The 16,440-nt window shown below is 38.0% G+C and overlaps 1 protein-coding gene across 1 annotated transcript; it reads right to left on the minus strand.

The window, feature by feature from the left end:
• Positions 1 to 836: 836 nt before the first annotated feature.
• Positions 837 to 14,907, minus strand: LOC139731244 (uncharacterized). Its single transcript, XM_071642129.1, has 11 exons — positions 14,830 to 14,907; positions 12,245 to 12,359; positions 11,724 to 11,841; positions 10,870 to 10,971; positions 10,178 to 10,242; positions 9,169 to 9,273; positions 7,677 to 7,873; positions 6,424 to 6,607; positions 4,119 to 4,261; positions 2,793 to 2,961; positions 837 to 896 (listed from the first exon to the last, which is right to left on the minus strand). Exons 1-11 carry the CDS (start codon positions 14,877 to 14,879, stop codon positions 837 to 839), a joined length of 1,308 nt encoding a protein of 435 aa, XP_071498230.1. The 5' UTR covers positions 14,880 to 14,907.
• Positions 14,908 to 16,440: the final 1,533 nt, after the last annotated feature.

Here is a 16,440-nt window from a genome sequence, read left to right on the forward strand (position 1 = left end):
CAATATCACAATTTATCAAACTTTTTCACAGACTGCCATAACTGTTCAAGTGCATGGTTTTGGGATGGTACAGTATTGGTAGAGATGAGAATTGGGCCTTTAACTTTTTGCGAGATACCAAGAAAACACTTATGATATAGTACAGAGCATACCATTTTAAGAGGAATTCAAAGTTTATTTGATGAAAATCGGGTTTGGAATGACTGAAACATCTAAAAACAAAGTAAAACAAAGCGATCATAATAAAGTGTGGGTCCCACACTTTATTAGAATCGCTCTTTTTGGGATATCTCAGCCATTTCAAAACCAATTTTCATCAAATAAACATTGAATTCCTCATAGAATTACATGCTCTTTCATATTTCATAAGAGGTTTCTCATTATCTCACAAAAAAATGTTAGAAACCTGAAATTAGGTCTCAACCAAAACTACACGATCCCTTTAAGAAAACGTACAATTTCATCTTGCCCATGAGAATTTAGAATTCCAAAGAAATAATGATACAAACCTTTACTTACTGTCATATGTAATATGTAATATGCATTTACACTTATGCATACATTTTCTGATTTGTACATAAAATTATTTCAAAAAAAGAGAAAGAATTAGGTTCTTGACTGTCAAGAAATGATGAACAGTACTAAAATCAGTTGTCTGTTCTACTGGCTATCAAAAAAACCTTTCCAAATCATTTCCTTCTGACCAATTTTTAGGAGCAAACACACTTGTTCACTTCTCGTGTATTGCATATCTGACATTGACAAGGAGCATGCAAGGTTGCCTCCAATGTGATACCAATGAGTCCTACATAGGTATGTGAGGCACTGCAGCAGATTCAGAGGTGGTCTTGTAGGTAGACTAGCCAGTCCCGCATTGTTGGGTTGTCTGTTGGCGGCTGTGGAATAGGAAGGTTAGCATGACAAAAGATAATGACCATCCATTGTAAATGAGTGAGACCCCAACAGCTAAACCTAGTCAATTCTCAATTTTATACAGTGGACTCCGTTATAACCAAGTTCTTGGGACCAGCAGTTTTCTTTCATTATACATGTATCAAAATTTTGTTATAACCGAACAAATAAACAACAAAAAAAAAAATAGAGAGCTGATAATTTTGCGACCTGGATTTTTATTTCGTTGTAACCAGAATTTCGTTATAATGTTCGTTATAATGGGAGTGCACTGTAGCTACATCAAGGCCCTATTATTTGATCCCGGCTTGATCATTTCAAGTGGTCACTGCGGTCAAAGCTAGCAATTTTGAGAGAAAGTGCCATGATGATGCCTAAATTCTAAAATATGAATGAGAGAAAAATGATAGGAAAGTATGATGGCTACAAACTACAAACACGGATACAGTGGACTCCCGTTATAACAAAGTCTTCGGGATCGGCAGTTTTCTTTCTTTATATCGAAATTCGTAACCGAACAAATAAACAATAAAAATACATAGAGTGGATAATGTTGCGGTCTGAATTTTTACTTCTTTGTAACCGGAATTTGTTATAGCCGTGTTTGTTATAACGTGCACTGTGCAGTCAAACGTGTCAATATGAGCCACCCAAGGGAGACGAAAAAAAAAGTGGACGTCATAGACAGGTGGCTGCAACAGACAGGTTCTTTAACCCTAACTGCACGGGGGGGGGGGGGGGGGGGGGGGGGGGGGGGGGGGGGTGGGGGGGGGGGGGCTGGGATTGGCGATGAGGCCCCCCCCCCATACTTTTGCCGATTGCATCGCGACCACTGGGAATTTCGGATTCTCGCATCATAACTTTTTCCCCTGAAGTCTTGCGCACATTTTGATACCACATTTGTCCATATCGGACCTACCTAGGGGGTGTTATGGGCCAATTAGTATGCACATGTCATTAAAATGGCTAATCGCTGCATATATTTGTGTACAGTTACATACTGTCAATAGACCATGGCTTGCATTACTTTATAAATTTTGCTCAGGAATTGGTTTTCCACTTGGTTCATGTTTCTATGTTGTTCTGAAATTAATTGGGCAAAGTTTAGAAACAATGATATACATAAGGAATATAAAACAATAGAAAACATAAGAAATAAAAACAATAGAAAACAACAAAAAAGTTGTTTTTTTCTCATTTTTTCTCTCTCTGATTTATTTCACATTTGGGAAACATTCTTCATTATTACACAGTTTTCATGTAATTTTGTACTTGTTTAGGCTGAAATTATGAAAATATCCCCAAAATGCATAAAATATGCATTATGAATAATTAATTAGCTAATTATGCAAAAACTTTGCATAACTGATTAAAATAAATTACACCATCAGATTCAGCACGCGAAGATCTATCAGCATGCAAATTTTTAAGTTCATCGGACATTGCGTTTCCGAGATCAAGGGGGGGGGGCCTCCCAGGCCCCCCCAGTATTTTCATGGAGCCAAATAGCCCAGTACAGTAAGGGTTAACATGCTTTTCCTCTAGGAGGAAATTGTTTTTAGAGGTTGTAAATATGGCAGGTGGCCGCTATAGATAGGTGATCGCTAAGACAGGTTCGACTGTACAAGTATACAGCAGTAGAGATTACACACCATTTTTTCTGTTTTCATTAAAGGGATAGTATAGTAATGTTTGAGATTAAATTTTTTTATTAGATACTTAGAAACAGCTTTATGAAATGTTAAAGAACATACAGTTCCAAGAGGAACTCGAGCTTTCTTTGATGGAAATCGGTTTTGAAATGACTGAGACATCCAAAAACAAAGTAAAATGAAGTGATCCTAATATTTCAAGTACAAATGTGTTGTCAAACTTTTTACCTTGTATTCACTGATATCTTTGTGATGGCCGTTGCCCTCAATCTTGGTCAATTTGACACAGCCCCTGCTGGGATAGCCATTCTCAATGGTCAGTGTACAGACCACTTGACCACTGCTGCCCAGCATAGCCCTCAAGACCCCTTCTCCATGAACATAGTCTATGGCATACCTGAGTGGCGGAGGGAAGGTAAAACACATAACTACATGCATTAACAACTCATTCTTATTCAATCTATTTGAATCAATCTCTCATAGATTAATGGGACTGTACAGTACTGGTTGAGGTGGGGATTCATGTTTTGAACATTCCTAAGTGAGATAATGAGAAACCTCTTATGAAATATGAAAGACCATATAATTATAAGAAGGATTCAACGTTTATTTGATAAAAATTGGTTTTCAAATGGCTGAGATATCCAAAAAAGTGATAATGATAAAAGGCGACAGGCCACGCCTTTTATTAGCATCTCTTTGTTTCACCTTGTTTTTGGATATCTCAGCCATTTCAAAACCGATTTTAATCAAATAAACTTTTGATACCCCTTAGAATTGCATGCTCTTTGACATCTCAACCAGAACTGTACACACCCTTTAATACAACATCACATTTATGAACAGTATTGAATAAGGATTTGATGTGCCAATCAAATTGTAATACATGTACATGCATGCTTACATGACAATAAGTACATTGTAAATAATTGCTAGGGACCCTGAGGAGCATGGCTTATAATTGGGGTTTATTAACATAATAATATTCAAAATACAGTGTACGATACATTTACTCTCACACATAGAGTACAAAAAAAAGACTCTCAACATAAACACTGACGATGCAATGTAGCCATCACTCTCTCTATTCCGTTGGTAATTAAGGAAACCTTTTATTCATTAAACTAATTAGACTAACATTCAAAGAAATCTTGTTCTTCGCTTAAGGCATAATACTGTTCGAGCTGAAATTTTCGCGTTGGTTTAATTTTTGCAAATTTCGCGAATCGCCTTTGAACCAAAAAAATAACAACATGCAAAAATAACAACGCGCGAATAACTAAGTTCAGTTAGACCCTCGCAACCGCGAAATTAACAACACGTGAAAATGTCCTCCACGTAGCAATTAGCGAAAATATCTGTACCCGAAAATTTCAGCTTGTACAGTAGAACAAAGTCAATAGAGACAAATACATAACCAATATTACATCCCTGCCTTTACCTGGATGACTGAGAATATTCACAGACATATACCTGCCTTGTAGAATCAAATCATGTTTATTACACGAGAGGTAGCCAGTTGGTCTGCTAAAAGAGTGTTATCTGTCAACTCACTGATTCCTGAGCTCCTCGACTTCTTGGAGGACTGGGGCGTGGCTGTTCAACCTCCGTTTGACCTCAGTGATGAGGAGGATGGGGTCGTTGGTAGTCACACACTCCGTGATAACATATCTGCAGTCGAGAATGTCATGAGCCAGCTGGAGTTCAAAAGACACAGGGAACAAAATACAGTCTGAATCACAAGACTACATGAACTTCCCTACTACCCGTACATCAATGATCCATGTGCATCTATGACGCAACAGATGTTCAGCCGCATTTCATGGCATTGATGTGGCATATAAGACAAGAAGGTAAGAAGACCTTATATCATTGTCCAAACATCAATCCCGCATACTAATCAGTATCAAATTCAGCACAAACATGAAACAGAATTGTAATTGGGTGTGTAAAAAAGAATTTTGTAACATCAGTCATGTCAAATGATCTCATCCTATGAGGTTAACTCTTTGCTGTAGATGTTGCAGCAGAGGTAGAAGGAGGTCTGGTTAAAGGTGGAAGGGCACATCAAGCATGGAGCACCCATCCTCTCGTGTCTTGAAGCATGTTCAACACTCAAAGGAAAGAACTTGTCGCCCTTGCTTCTTTTCCAGACAAAGTCTTGGAAGTTGACAGATATGTCTTAGACTGTTAGCAGGTGAGAACAGAATGCATATTTTCGTATTTATTTATTTTTTTGTTCAAACCTCTAAATTCAATATCCACAATGTCCTTACACATTATTTGGGCAATATATTATACTGCCTTGAATGACGTTTGCAAAGTTAGAGTGGATTACCTACTCCAGCTATGCACTTAGATCATATTCCTCATATATTATTACTATAATGTTATTATGCTTGTTTAAACATTGATTCATAAACACTAAAGTGTAATAAGATACCATCAGAGCGACAGACTGACAATTATTTGTTTCTCCCTGATTGTTTGCTAAAAGGCCAAGTTTCTGTTTCTGTTTCAGTTCTGTTGGTATACTCAGAATTAACTGTACTCCACCAAAGTTTGTCCTGGAACTAAAAACAGGTTAATAGCAATTACAGTCAAACCTGCCTTAGCGCTCACCTATCTATTACGGTCACCTTTTTTGTCTCCCTTATGTGGCCGACGCTATATTTTAAATAGACAGGTTTGCCTGTATATAATGTTATAAATCCACACTGGGCAACTCTCTGTGTGGTAATACATTATCATGACATTATATCGCCTTATTAGCTTTACTCAACTTTCATGGCTTTCAAGGTTTAGAGGAGAATTGATGGAAAACAACAATCTACTTTTGCAATTTCTGGCTCAGTGCATGGGCACATTATTGCCTTAAACTTTTGTTTAAAAGGGATGGCATGGTATTGCTCGAGATGAGAAATGAGCTTTAACTTTTTAGGATATCAAAAAACCACTTTAAAGGGAAGATAAACCCCAAGAACAATGTGGATTGAGTGAAAGCAGCAACATTAGTATTACACATCAGTGAAAGTTTGAGGAAAATCAGGCGATCGATGCAAAAGTTATGAATTTTTAAAGTTTTGGTGTTGGAACCGCTGGATGAGGAGACTACTAGAGGTTATGACGTATGAGTGGACAACAATACCAAGAAAATATAAAGCAAATACTACAAAAATCAATTTTTCATGAAAATTACAAATTCCATCAACTTGATATTGACATATGTTAAGGGTAGCAATTATTCCCCCTGCTTTCTGAAAGCGGTTGGTCCACTGCTCCTTCATAATTCTAGAAAAGTGAATTTTTGTTGAATTTCCTTTATATTTTCTTTGTATTGTTGTCCACTCATACGTCATATCCTCTAGTAGTCTCCTCATCCAGCAGTTCCAACACCAAAACTTTAAAAATCCATAACTTTTGCATCGATTGTCCGATTTTCCTCAAACTTTCACTTATGTGTTCTACTAATGTTACTGCTTTCACTCAATCCACATTGCTCTTTGGGTTTACCTTCCCTTTAATATGAAATAGTACAGAGTATACCATTCTAAGAGGAATTCAGAGCTTATTTGATGAAATTTGGTTTTGGAATGGCCAAGACATCCAAAAACAAAGTAAAACAAAGCAGTCAGAATAAAAGATGGGTCCCATCTTTTATTAGTATTGCTCTGTTTTGGGTAACCTAGCCATTTAAAAAACAATTTTCATCAAATAAACATTGAATTTCACTTGGAGTTACATGCTCCTTTATATTTCATGAGAGATTTCTTATTATCTCACCCCAAAATGTTAGAAACCTGAAGTTAGGCCTCAACCAAAACTATAAGATCCCTTTAAATGTGCCAACCAAAGTCACCTCAGCAGAAACTAGGGAGCAGCTTTTACTCGAGTTGGGAGGGCAGGCGAACTGCATCTTCAGCTGTGCCTTGACCGGAGACACCGAGGACTGAGAAACCAGGTCAAGGGTCACTGTCTGGTCATCGACCCTCAGTTCGCTGACCCCTGATATCTGTCTGAGTGAATGCAGGCACTGATTAAACCTGAACAGTGAGGAAAAAGAACCAGAGAAATAAAACAGTGATTCATGAGTACCATCCATGATTAGTAAACAAGTGCCATTTAACTTCATTAGAAGTCAAGCTACGCAAGCCTTCATTTGTCAGACACAATCAAGTGTCACATAAGAAATGCATTACAACAGTTAAAGTCGTGTCCAGTTTATAATGAATGTAACATAAGCAAGGAGAATTTTAAAACAACTTCTCACACTTCACTGTCAATAGGAATAAAGGTCAAAATTAATCTTGGCAAAAACGCTGCAAAATCTCAGGTACAGCATTACAGAGCATGGAATATACCTGAAATATTTGAAGTAACACATTATCTAGTATATGTATTGGCAAAGTATCAGTAACTTTGACCTTTGACATGTATGCATAAGCAATCATTCCATTGCCTAAGGGAATCAGGTGATGTCTGGACAATGGCTGTAGGGACAGAACCATACTTTATGGGTACACACTTACAATTCAGGGTTCTAAATTGAAGTCTTTTCAGACAATGACAGAGCTCTCTGTCTTCAATTCTTTTCCTCTGAATGTCCATTCTCATATTTCAGAAGAAAATGAAAGAGTTAATGATGCACAAAAAAAGTGAAAAATGATGAGTGAATGGAAGCAATTTTTACTGTGATTTCGTAAATGCGCACCCTGAAATACATGGTCTGTGAGTGTAGCAGTCATATCTAATTCTTGTTATGTAGAGTTTGTGCACGCATTTGGAGAGATACTTGTACAGTTATAAAAGTGGATATTTTTGTGTGAGAAATTTTTCGCGCTCAAATGGGTAAGATGAATTTCGTGTGTTTTCAATTCCATGGAATTAGTAGATTAACTGCTGGAACATATGTCATCAAAAATATTTGTGGGCTTTTATTTTCGCACTAGCTTCTGGTTGCGTGAAATGTGCGAAAATTTCATTTCAATGGGTAAACATAATTTCACATATTTGGGAGACTTTGATTCTTGGACTTTGAGATAATTGATTTTTATTTCAGCACGACTCCAGCTGAGTCAGGGAGACTTTGCAGCTAGCTCAACAGTCACTCACCAGGCATGTTCTTCAGCTCGCTTCTCTTCATAGCTCGTCTTGTGCGCCCTCAGTGTTGCAACAATACCTTGGCATTCCTTGCGAATAGCTTGTGCCAGACGAATGTCTTCCGTCAACCTTGAGAGCGCCCCCTTGTGTTCTGACAGGATCAGCTCGCATCGTTCCAGTGCCATCTCGGAAGTCTGTAGTGTTTCTCTCTGAGGGTTTAAATTTAATCATTCTCAGTTGCTGCTATTCTTGAAGGGGAAAAAAGTCCATATTGTCAGTGTCATGAGAATTACAGAATACACATTTGTACTGTAACAATTATGCAAGAGAAATATCATAGTTCTGCAGGAAACCCATTCAGTGTTTTAATTTTTCACAGCTTGCAATTTATAGTCCCACTGAATATAGCGCACTTCTGCTCGCACACCTAGAAATGAATCACACATTAGGTGCGAGTGTTAGAGGATGACTGGCAAAAATTTTGATGGTATCTTTTCCAATAGTCCATCAAGAAATATTTGTCAAACGGGCACTGGAAAGGCATCAAAGTATTAAAAATCTTGAATGTCCAACTTCGCAACCCTTATCATGCTTTGATTTCATGCTTCAGATGCTTTCTTAGCCATCTTAAATGGATGTCTCAGAAACTAATTGTTAATAGTAAAGATATCTCATCCCCCTAATCCCTACTGTCTTACCATGGTCTACCTGTTGGACTGAGGTTCATTGCTAACATACCTGGATGGGTTTGCTATAAACTCACATCTAGGTCAAGATTTGATAGATTTAATGCAGAAACATTCCTTCATCATAAAATAATATTTCTTACAAAAGTGTTGTAATACTCAGGAAGGTTTGGAAAACTAAGCAACAAAACCTTATCAGACATTGACAAAATCAGCTGACAGCAGCAGAGCAGTTCAAAGAATAGCTGTAACAGCGCCATCTATTGTCACAAGATATATATAATGTCTAATGGGTCAACCACAGGACAGTGACTTGACTACAATCACTCGTAGTGCAACCATCCTTTTTAGGAAAAGGAAAGGGTACTATTCACGCTTTATGACATTTCTGCTTCCTGATCTCAGCACCTCTGCTTGAAGAGCAAAGACGTCATAAAACTGCCCACTTGTATCATAGAGGCCTTGGGGTTGGTGAGGCCCTCAGTTTGTTACACCAAGGGGGCTTTCCCTAACGTGCTTCATGGTCACACTTGGGAAAGGGGGAGAATTACTGTACAACCAGACATATTCGCGGCATGAAAATTTCACAAGTTAGAGCGGACATCCTCTTTTGCAGCATTAAACTTTTGCGAATCGCCACTAGCATTCAGTGCATACACACTTTCGTGCACTTAACTTTCACAAATCTTGGCTCATCGCGAAATTTGCAAAAGTTTCATGAATGCAAAAATTTATTGTTTGACAGTACCAACTCAATTGACATAAAACAGTCTAGCAAGTTACTCTCATGAGCGTGGAAAATCACCAAACATTCCTACCTGCTTCTGTAGTTTTGTCTTGACATCCATGCCTTCCATATCCACTCCCTCTAGCCCTGACATAGCCCTCCCAATCTCTTCCTTGAGAGCTTCCAGCTGGGCTTTCTGTCGGAGAGATGTTGTTATACTTAACTTGTGTGAAATGCGCCATAAAAATTATTAATAATTATTATCATTATCATTATTATTATTATTATTATTATTATTATTATTATTATTATTATTATCATTATTATTATTATTACTATTACTACTACTACTACTATTACTATTGGAATATTATACTCCTCTAGACAAGGTAACATACTATAGACTTTGAATCTTGTACTACAGGACAAAAACAAAGCTGCCATATGATTAAAAAATACTCAGTTGTCTCACACAGAGGCCGAACAGATAAACAAACAAATGTCATGCAATCCACAGCCTTTTGAGTTGCAGAAGACTTAAGCCAAAGCAAAGTTGATTACACATCATACCAATCAGTTCTCAAAGGTGTAAAAGAGGGAGTGTCTGTGATAGAAACTGGCAATGCAATCTGGTTACAGGAATTCTCGGAGCATTATGCTTTTCTCCACTTCCAAATAAAGGATAAATTATAACATTCCTCCAGGGGACACTTTTACAAGAAGTGGGACACAGATGTCTAAAAAATCTTAAATTGCCACTTGGGTCAAATGCATAATCCGGAAGAAAACTATATGAATGGATGCTCGTAGAATAATGACTATTTTAAGTGAAGGTGTGACATTTCATAGCTGCCTAATGGTGCTTACACAGTGTAATTTGACATGACAAAACAATGTCCAGGCATTGATATTGCCACTTTTATTGCTACAATATCTCACATGTGTATGAAAACCTTTCATATGATTCAGCTTAATGTCACATCATAATGCAGGAATGCCAAAAGTTAATCCAGCTCCTCAGAAATGTGCATGAATGCAGTGTCATTAAGTCCAATGCTGTGGAAAGAAAGGAAATCATTAAGATTAACAAGAGTACTTACCTTGTTTTCCACCCTTAGCAAAGCTTCTTCAGCCTCTTTCTTCTTCTGTTCCAATTCTTCAACCTCTGAATACATTTAAAGAGAAATTCAAAGAAACACTTCGCCATTTTGCTGGTTCATCCGAGCTTAGAATAGAAAATTCCATTACTTGGAATTAACTATCCTGTCACAGTGACACAGATGCAGTTCAACTCTACCAAGAAGTTCAACACAGCTATTTACCACTTACTGAAAAAAAAGTTTACAGGTACTTGATAAATGCTGTCATTAGAATAATCATTCTTCTGCAAAATTAGTGTTTACAACCATAGTAACATGCATGATCTATAAACAATGTTGCATGACAACCTCATATACTTTCAGAAATAGGATGAAAATAGGAGCCCACTCCAGTAGCATTTGTAAGGCTGTGCAAACGATTAACAGTTCCAGATTTCATCCTTTATTGGATGGTACAACTGTCTTCCAGCTTCATGTAATAGCACAAAAGGGTAACAGAAGACAATTTTGTGCTGGCCTTGGGAAGAGTTACTTACACAGAATATACTCTGTTCTGCAGTTATGTCTCCACATTTTTACTGTTTCTTAAATAATATCAGCATTTATATCTGACGAAAGTTTCTGATTCATATTGTGAACCCTTCACAATGAGCAGATCCAGCGAAATGTATTCTTGATTAATTGTTTCTCACTTTCTTGTATGGTTTCAATCAGGTCTGTCAGTCTATCCTCTACATGTTCCGCTTGTCGCTTGGCCTTTTTCAAATCCTCTTTTACCTGGGCAAAATTTTCCTCTGGTGGGAGAAAAGAAAGAAAGAAAGATATACTTGTAAGTGATATGTGAGGTATACAAAATATTACTACTATATACGGTTTGAATATATTATGGTGCTTTATTTCTAACTGCTTGACAATAGTTCAGAGCTCTATCTCAAGTTATTCATACAATCACAGCAGCTTTTTCTCACAATCTGTAAAAATGGGAGCCTTGTTTGGATAGCCCTTTTTGTGTTTTGTTTTGTTCTAATCAAACTTTTTTATCTTTTTTTTTAAAGCCAAAGAAGCACAATATATTGACCGTTCATGCCAATTACAACATGAACAAACACTGTTTTATGGTGAAAAGTAGGAAAGTACTGAAGCTGAACTACTACAGTGCACTCCTGTTATAAGAACACAGTCACAACGAAATTCATGTTACAAAGAAATCAAAATTCAGGCCCCTAAATCATCATCTATATATCTTTGTAGAATACTGTTTGGTTAGACCTGTATAATGAAATTTTGATATAACAAAATGCCGGTCACAAGGACTCTGTTATAATGGGAGTACACCGTATGAACTTTAGCATGCTAGCCACTAATAAATAATATTTTCATGGGAAAAAATAGCACCAAAAGCAACAGAATCTGTGGAAAATGAATTGAAATCCTGTGACTTTTTCCATATCCTTTTGCATCTGATTATTTTTGCTCTGAAGTGCACCCAGTCAGTCCCCCTAAAGTGGTATGTATATGTGCTTATGCAATTTGAATGTATACTCACTGTCTTGATTCTGGTGTGCTGTAGGCCAGTCTTCTGGGGGTGTGTTCACTAGGTAGTCTATCATTTTGGCCTTGGTTTCCAGGTGAATGAATGCCATTTTCAGCTTGGTGAATTCGCTCTACATCAGATAAAAATGAAATGTGATGTCATAACTGATGACTGTGGAACAATATATTTACATACTCTCATCCTACTGATGAAGAAAAATTTGTTGTACATAAATCTTTTGACTTAGCAGAACGAACTTCATTGCTGTCAATGGGAAATTTTCCTATGGTTCTCCATGCACCCAAGCAACAAATGCAATAGCACTTACAAACATACAAACAAACAAATAAAATGTCAAGCTAGAGCTGCTCCTTGCAAAGAGAAAAAGAAGTTTTTGTCTCTCAAACCTGGATGAAAAAGAATAACGTGTTATACTGCTTGTTTGTACTATCTAATGGTATGTTTCAGTGTATTCACTGTGAAATGCCACAGGAAATCTTTCAAATCAAGTTGATAGCCTTCTAATATCTCACCTCATCATTGTTACATTTGAGGAGGACATTTGTTGTTGTGTGTTCTGTCGCATCGGCCTCATTTTGCACCAGACCTGCGAACATGTTCTGGGGGTCACCAACCTCTCCCAGAACCCTGCATAGAAGAGGGGGAAAAAAAGAACAAAGCATTGTATTGATATTTCAGCTACGATCAAATGGAGAAGCTTGGTAAATCTGTCGATCTGGTAAGTCTTTGAGACAGTACTTTTTGAATGAGTTGCAAGCAAGTTAGGAAGAGATATTTGCAGACTGACATCATGTACAAGTAGTCCTTGAAAGTGTAAGGCTGACATTGTTTGGTGAAAGAATACCCTAGAAAGAGGAGGTTGGAGGGAAGCAAAATATGGGAAGAGTGTATAGGATTTCAAATACAGTGCACTCCCGTTACAACGAACACGGTTATAACGAAATTTCGTTGTAACGAAGTAAAACTTCTGGTCCCCAAATTATCGCCATTAAAGTCTATGGTACAAAATTCGCTTATAACGAACATGGTTATAGCGAAATTTTCGTTATAACGAAGTCTTTTCCGAGCACCACTGACAAAGAAAAACAAAAGAAATGTGCTCCGTTTTAACGAAATGCGGATCGCTTTCGAAAATACGTAGCGGGCGAAAGCGTCACATCACTGTGTGTTCGCTTGGTGTGTCACCCAGAGATTCCAAGGGGAACTTGCGCTAAATCTGAAATTGATTAACTATTTGTTTTAATGTTCACATAGCTTTCCAGTGTATGACTAGTATTCAACAAACAGAATATCATGTATGCGTGGCTTCCTTGTTTTCGTTAACTGTATTTGTTCGGTTATAACGAAATTTCGCTATAACGAAAGAAAACTGCCGGTCCCGAGCATTTCGTTATAACGGGAGTGCACTGTAGTGACAGTCAAAGGGCAGTGGTGAGCTGGATGTTGAGGTTGCATTAGTGGGGACAGGAGAATAAGAGACAGGGACAGCTGTAATAAAGGCAAAATAGAGTGAGAATCAAAGGGGTAAAGAGTTTGAAAGATTTTATGAACCAGATAAGAGGGAGGAGAGGCAGAAGGAAAAAGTTGGAAAATCATGCAGATAACTTTAAAGAGACTGTACATGTATGGTGTACTCTTAATACAAATCTCTCTTCCTCATGAGATTTACATCACCATGTAAACTTACAAACACATGACAGCACAATACATTAGACTATCCAGTGTCAAAGCCAACACATAATAATGTCAAGATGCCTTTTATATATCAATAATCTGTGAACCAGTCTTTATAATTTTAACAAAACAACACAAAACAGTGCAGGTACTGTACCATGTATCCCATTCCATGCTCCATGCACACATCATGACACGATTATTAAATAAAACAGGTATACAATTTATTTCTTGTTCTGTATTGTTGTACACCAGCACAATCCATGTGCCTCAATAAATAGGCACCTATTTAACATATTCATAACATCTTGATCTGCAAATAATTTAAAAAGAAATGTGAATCCTGTGATGAAGAAGTCACATTTAGTGTATGACTATAGATCTAGACAGAAAGATCCGTCTGTCCGGAGGAGTCTTTTATTTTTAATTTCTTATTGACGATTATCACTCTCTTCCGTAGGAGGGGATCCTGCCAAGACGCAGTCTCCGCGGAACATATCCCCAACAACCAGATACAGACCGATCTTTCGGTCAAGTAAAAAGATCTAGACTCTATCTACATCTGTAGCACAAATATGTAGTACCATAATTTGTACTCTCTGTCTCAGTAAAATCAGTCCGGGAAACCCGCTCATGGATCATGAGGACCGCTCCCGCGTACAAGGACTGCCCCGCCTCATGAGGACCGCCCCCATGCCTCATGAGGCCCGGGGGGAACGCCTCATGAGGCCCCCCTATTCATTTCTATTCATCTCACATCTGACGTATAAATTGTCGCAACTTTGCAGTGATTTTTTGTTACACACACATGTCCACTATCCATGATGAAAAGAAGAAAAAATCCTGTTTTTGTTTTTTTTTTCAAAAATCGAGTTTTAATCAGTGTTGGAATTTTACTATGAGCTGGTAATGTTGAGAATGGCATCATGATGGAAAAATCCCTAGCTACCCCTGAACAGTGCTGCTGCTACTGACTGTCGAAGCTCCTGAATCTGTAGCCCCGGAGACCGCGCCGCCAGGCGCGGTCCTGGCGGCTTCCCCCCAGTTTCGCTAATGTGAGAGCTCCCCTATTCTGTGTGCTTGTGTGAGTGATTGTGAATTCTGTGAACATCGGTGAGCTGCTTATAAGACATCATTTTGTGCATCACAAGCAATGAAATGCCTCAAACAGTCGCCGATGATAGTCATTTAGGTTTCATCGACCCATGTAAGTATTCCTAGTAGTTTCTGTTGAAAATGTAAGGAAATATAGCGCCGCAAAGGCACCCGTTTGTTCAACATGAAGATCTGACATGGGAGCACGGCGCAGCCGCCACACTGCGTGTGGCGGCTGTCGCAGTTACTGAATCTGTAACGTTAAATAGTGTAAAAGTGTTATTCTATTGAGTATTGTTGTGTTTACATGTAGGTTCAAACTACTCACCTTCGAAGATTACTGATACTGTCAGTGTCACAAGTTTTGTCCACATCCATTTTATCCACGCACGTCCACGTCCTTGAACTGATATTGATAACGTAACGCCTAAAAACTCGGTCTCGGATTTAAGACCTATAAATATGTGGTTTAAACTTGTCTTTACCACTCGTGAAGAATCTTCACTCCACTCCAGGCTATAACAAGTAGGGCCTACTCACTCAGGCAGGCTACTGGTCTATTTCCTTGCTTGGTTGACGAGGTAGTTACAGTGCAATTTATTCTAGACCATCAACAGATCAAGCTAGTAGCCGCTCTTCATCCTGATGCCTGCAGTTGCCGCAGAAATGAGGAGGCGTGCGTCCACCAGCAGACCATCGGTGCTGAGCCAGCCAGAAACATCCCGCCAGTGTTCTGCGGTCAGTGGTCGTCCGTGGCGTAGGGAGTTGCGCTTTAACAGCTGCTTGTCTGTGGGTGAACAAAGTAGGAACAGCAGGAGTAACGCCAACGTCGGGTTAAAAAAAAAGAGAACTCGTGTAAATGAAAATGCGGCTCACACTCTTGAGTTGCTGAGTCGTACAACTTGCAAGTCAGACGCCCTAGAATGCCAAGTTTTCCATAGCTACAAAGTGGTGGAAGGGAGGATGATGTTCCTCGTTTGTGTTTTGTGTAGTGTGTCAGTTGAATCACCCGCGATGCGCTGAACCCAATATTGCTATTATTGCCGTTGGGACAAGCGTAGTGAATTGGACGCGAGCAGCGAAATAGCAGCGAGCCCTCTAGAGTTACATTAAAAAAAATTATATTCTGCTACTGTAAATGAATGAATGAATCACCGAATTTCAATGATACATACATCTTGGTAAAGGGTGCTAACAAATAGCATAATAATATGCTAATCGAGGTTAGCCTCATAAGGTTGATTACATGTTGATTGTAAACTGACTGAAAATACACATCTCTCATAACATTATCTTTTAAAGTACATTGTAATTACACATCTTGCAGACCTATCGCTATATTTACAATACGAATAACAGTAATAACCATGGCAAAAAAATAAAGAATAGTTAAAACAAATATCGAGTGGCTTAAATCAAATTGAGTAAAAATGATGACCTTAATATTTTTTCTTCTGAAATTCAATTTCAAGTTGGTTTTCCTCAATGAGATATTGTTGAAATGCAGAGACCCACATGCACTTTCATGATTACAGCGATGAAAAGGTTTTGAGTAGGGCTACAGCTAAAACTGCAAGCAGGCCTATGCTCATGTAAAGTTTTATGCGAATACCAAGTACATCTCACTATTAGATGCAAATTTTATATTTTCTTGTTTGCTTAGAGACTTATGTCCTGTGGAAAACAAAAGAAGTATTTATTTGTTTCTCTGTTTTATTTTTCTGAGAAACAAGTTGCCAATTACATCATTTTTTCATTCTCACCCATTCGATACGACAGATTAATCATTGTATTGTATGTGGATTTTTTTTTTGTCACAATCAGGTGTGTCAGGAAGAGTAATGTAATGCAAAATAGAGGTTACAGTAGTAATCCTTCATACAACATTAAAGCAAAACTGTCAACAAAAACTGTCTGGTGGCAACTTATGAAAAAAACA

The sequence above is a fragment of the Diadema antillarum genome, unplaced genomic scaffold (genome assembly GCF_040938485.1).
Source record: "Diadema antillarum isolate AM-2024a unplaced genomic scaffold, OU_Dant_1.0 seq00000367_RagTag, whole genome shotgun sequence".
Lineage (NCBI taxonomy): Eukaryota > Metazoa > Echinodermata > Echinoidea > Diadematoida > Diadematidae > Diadema > Diadema antillarum.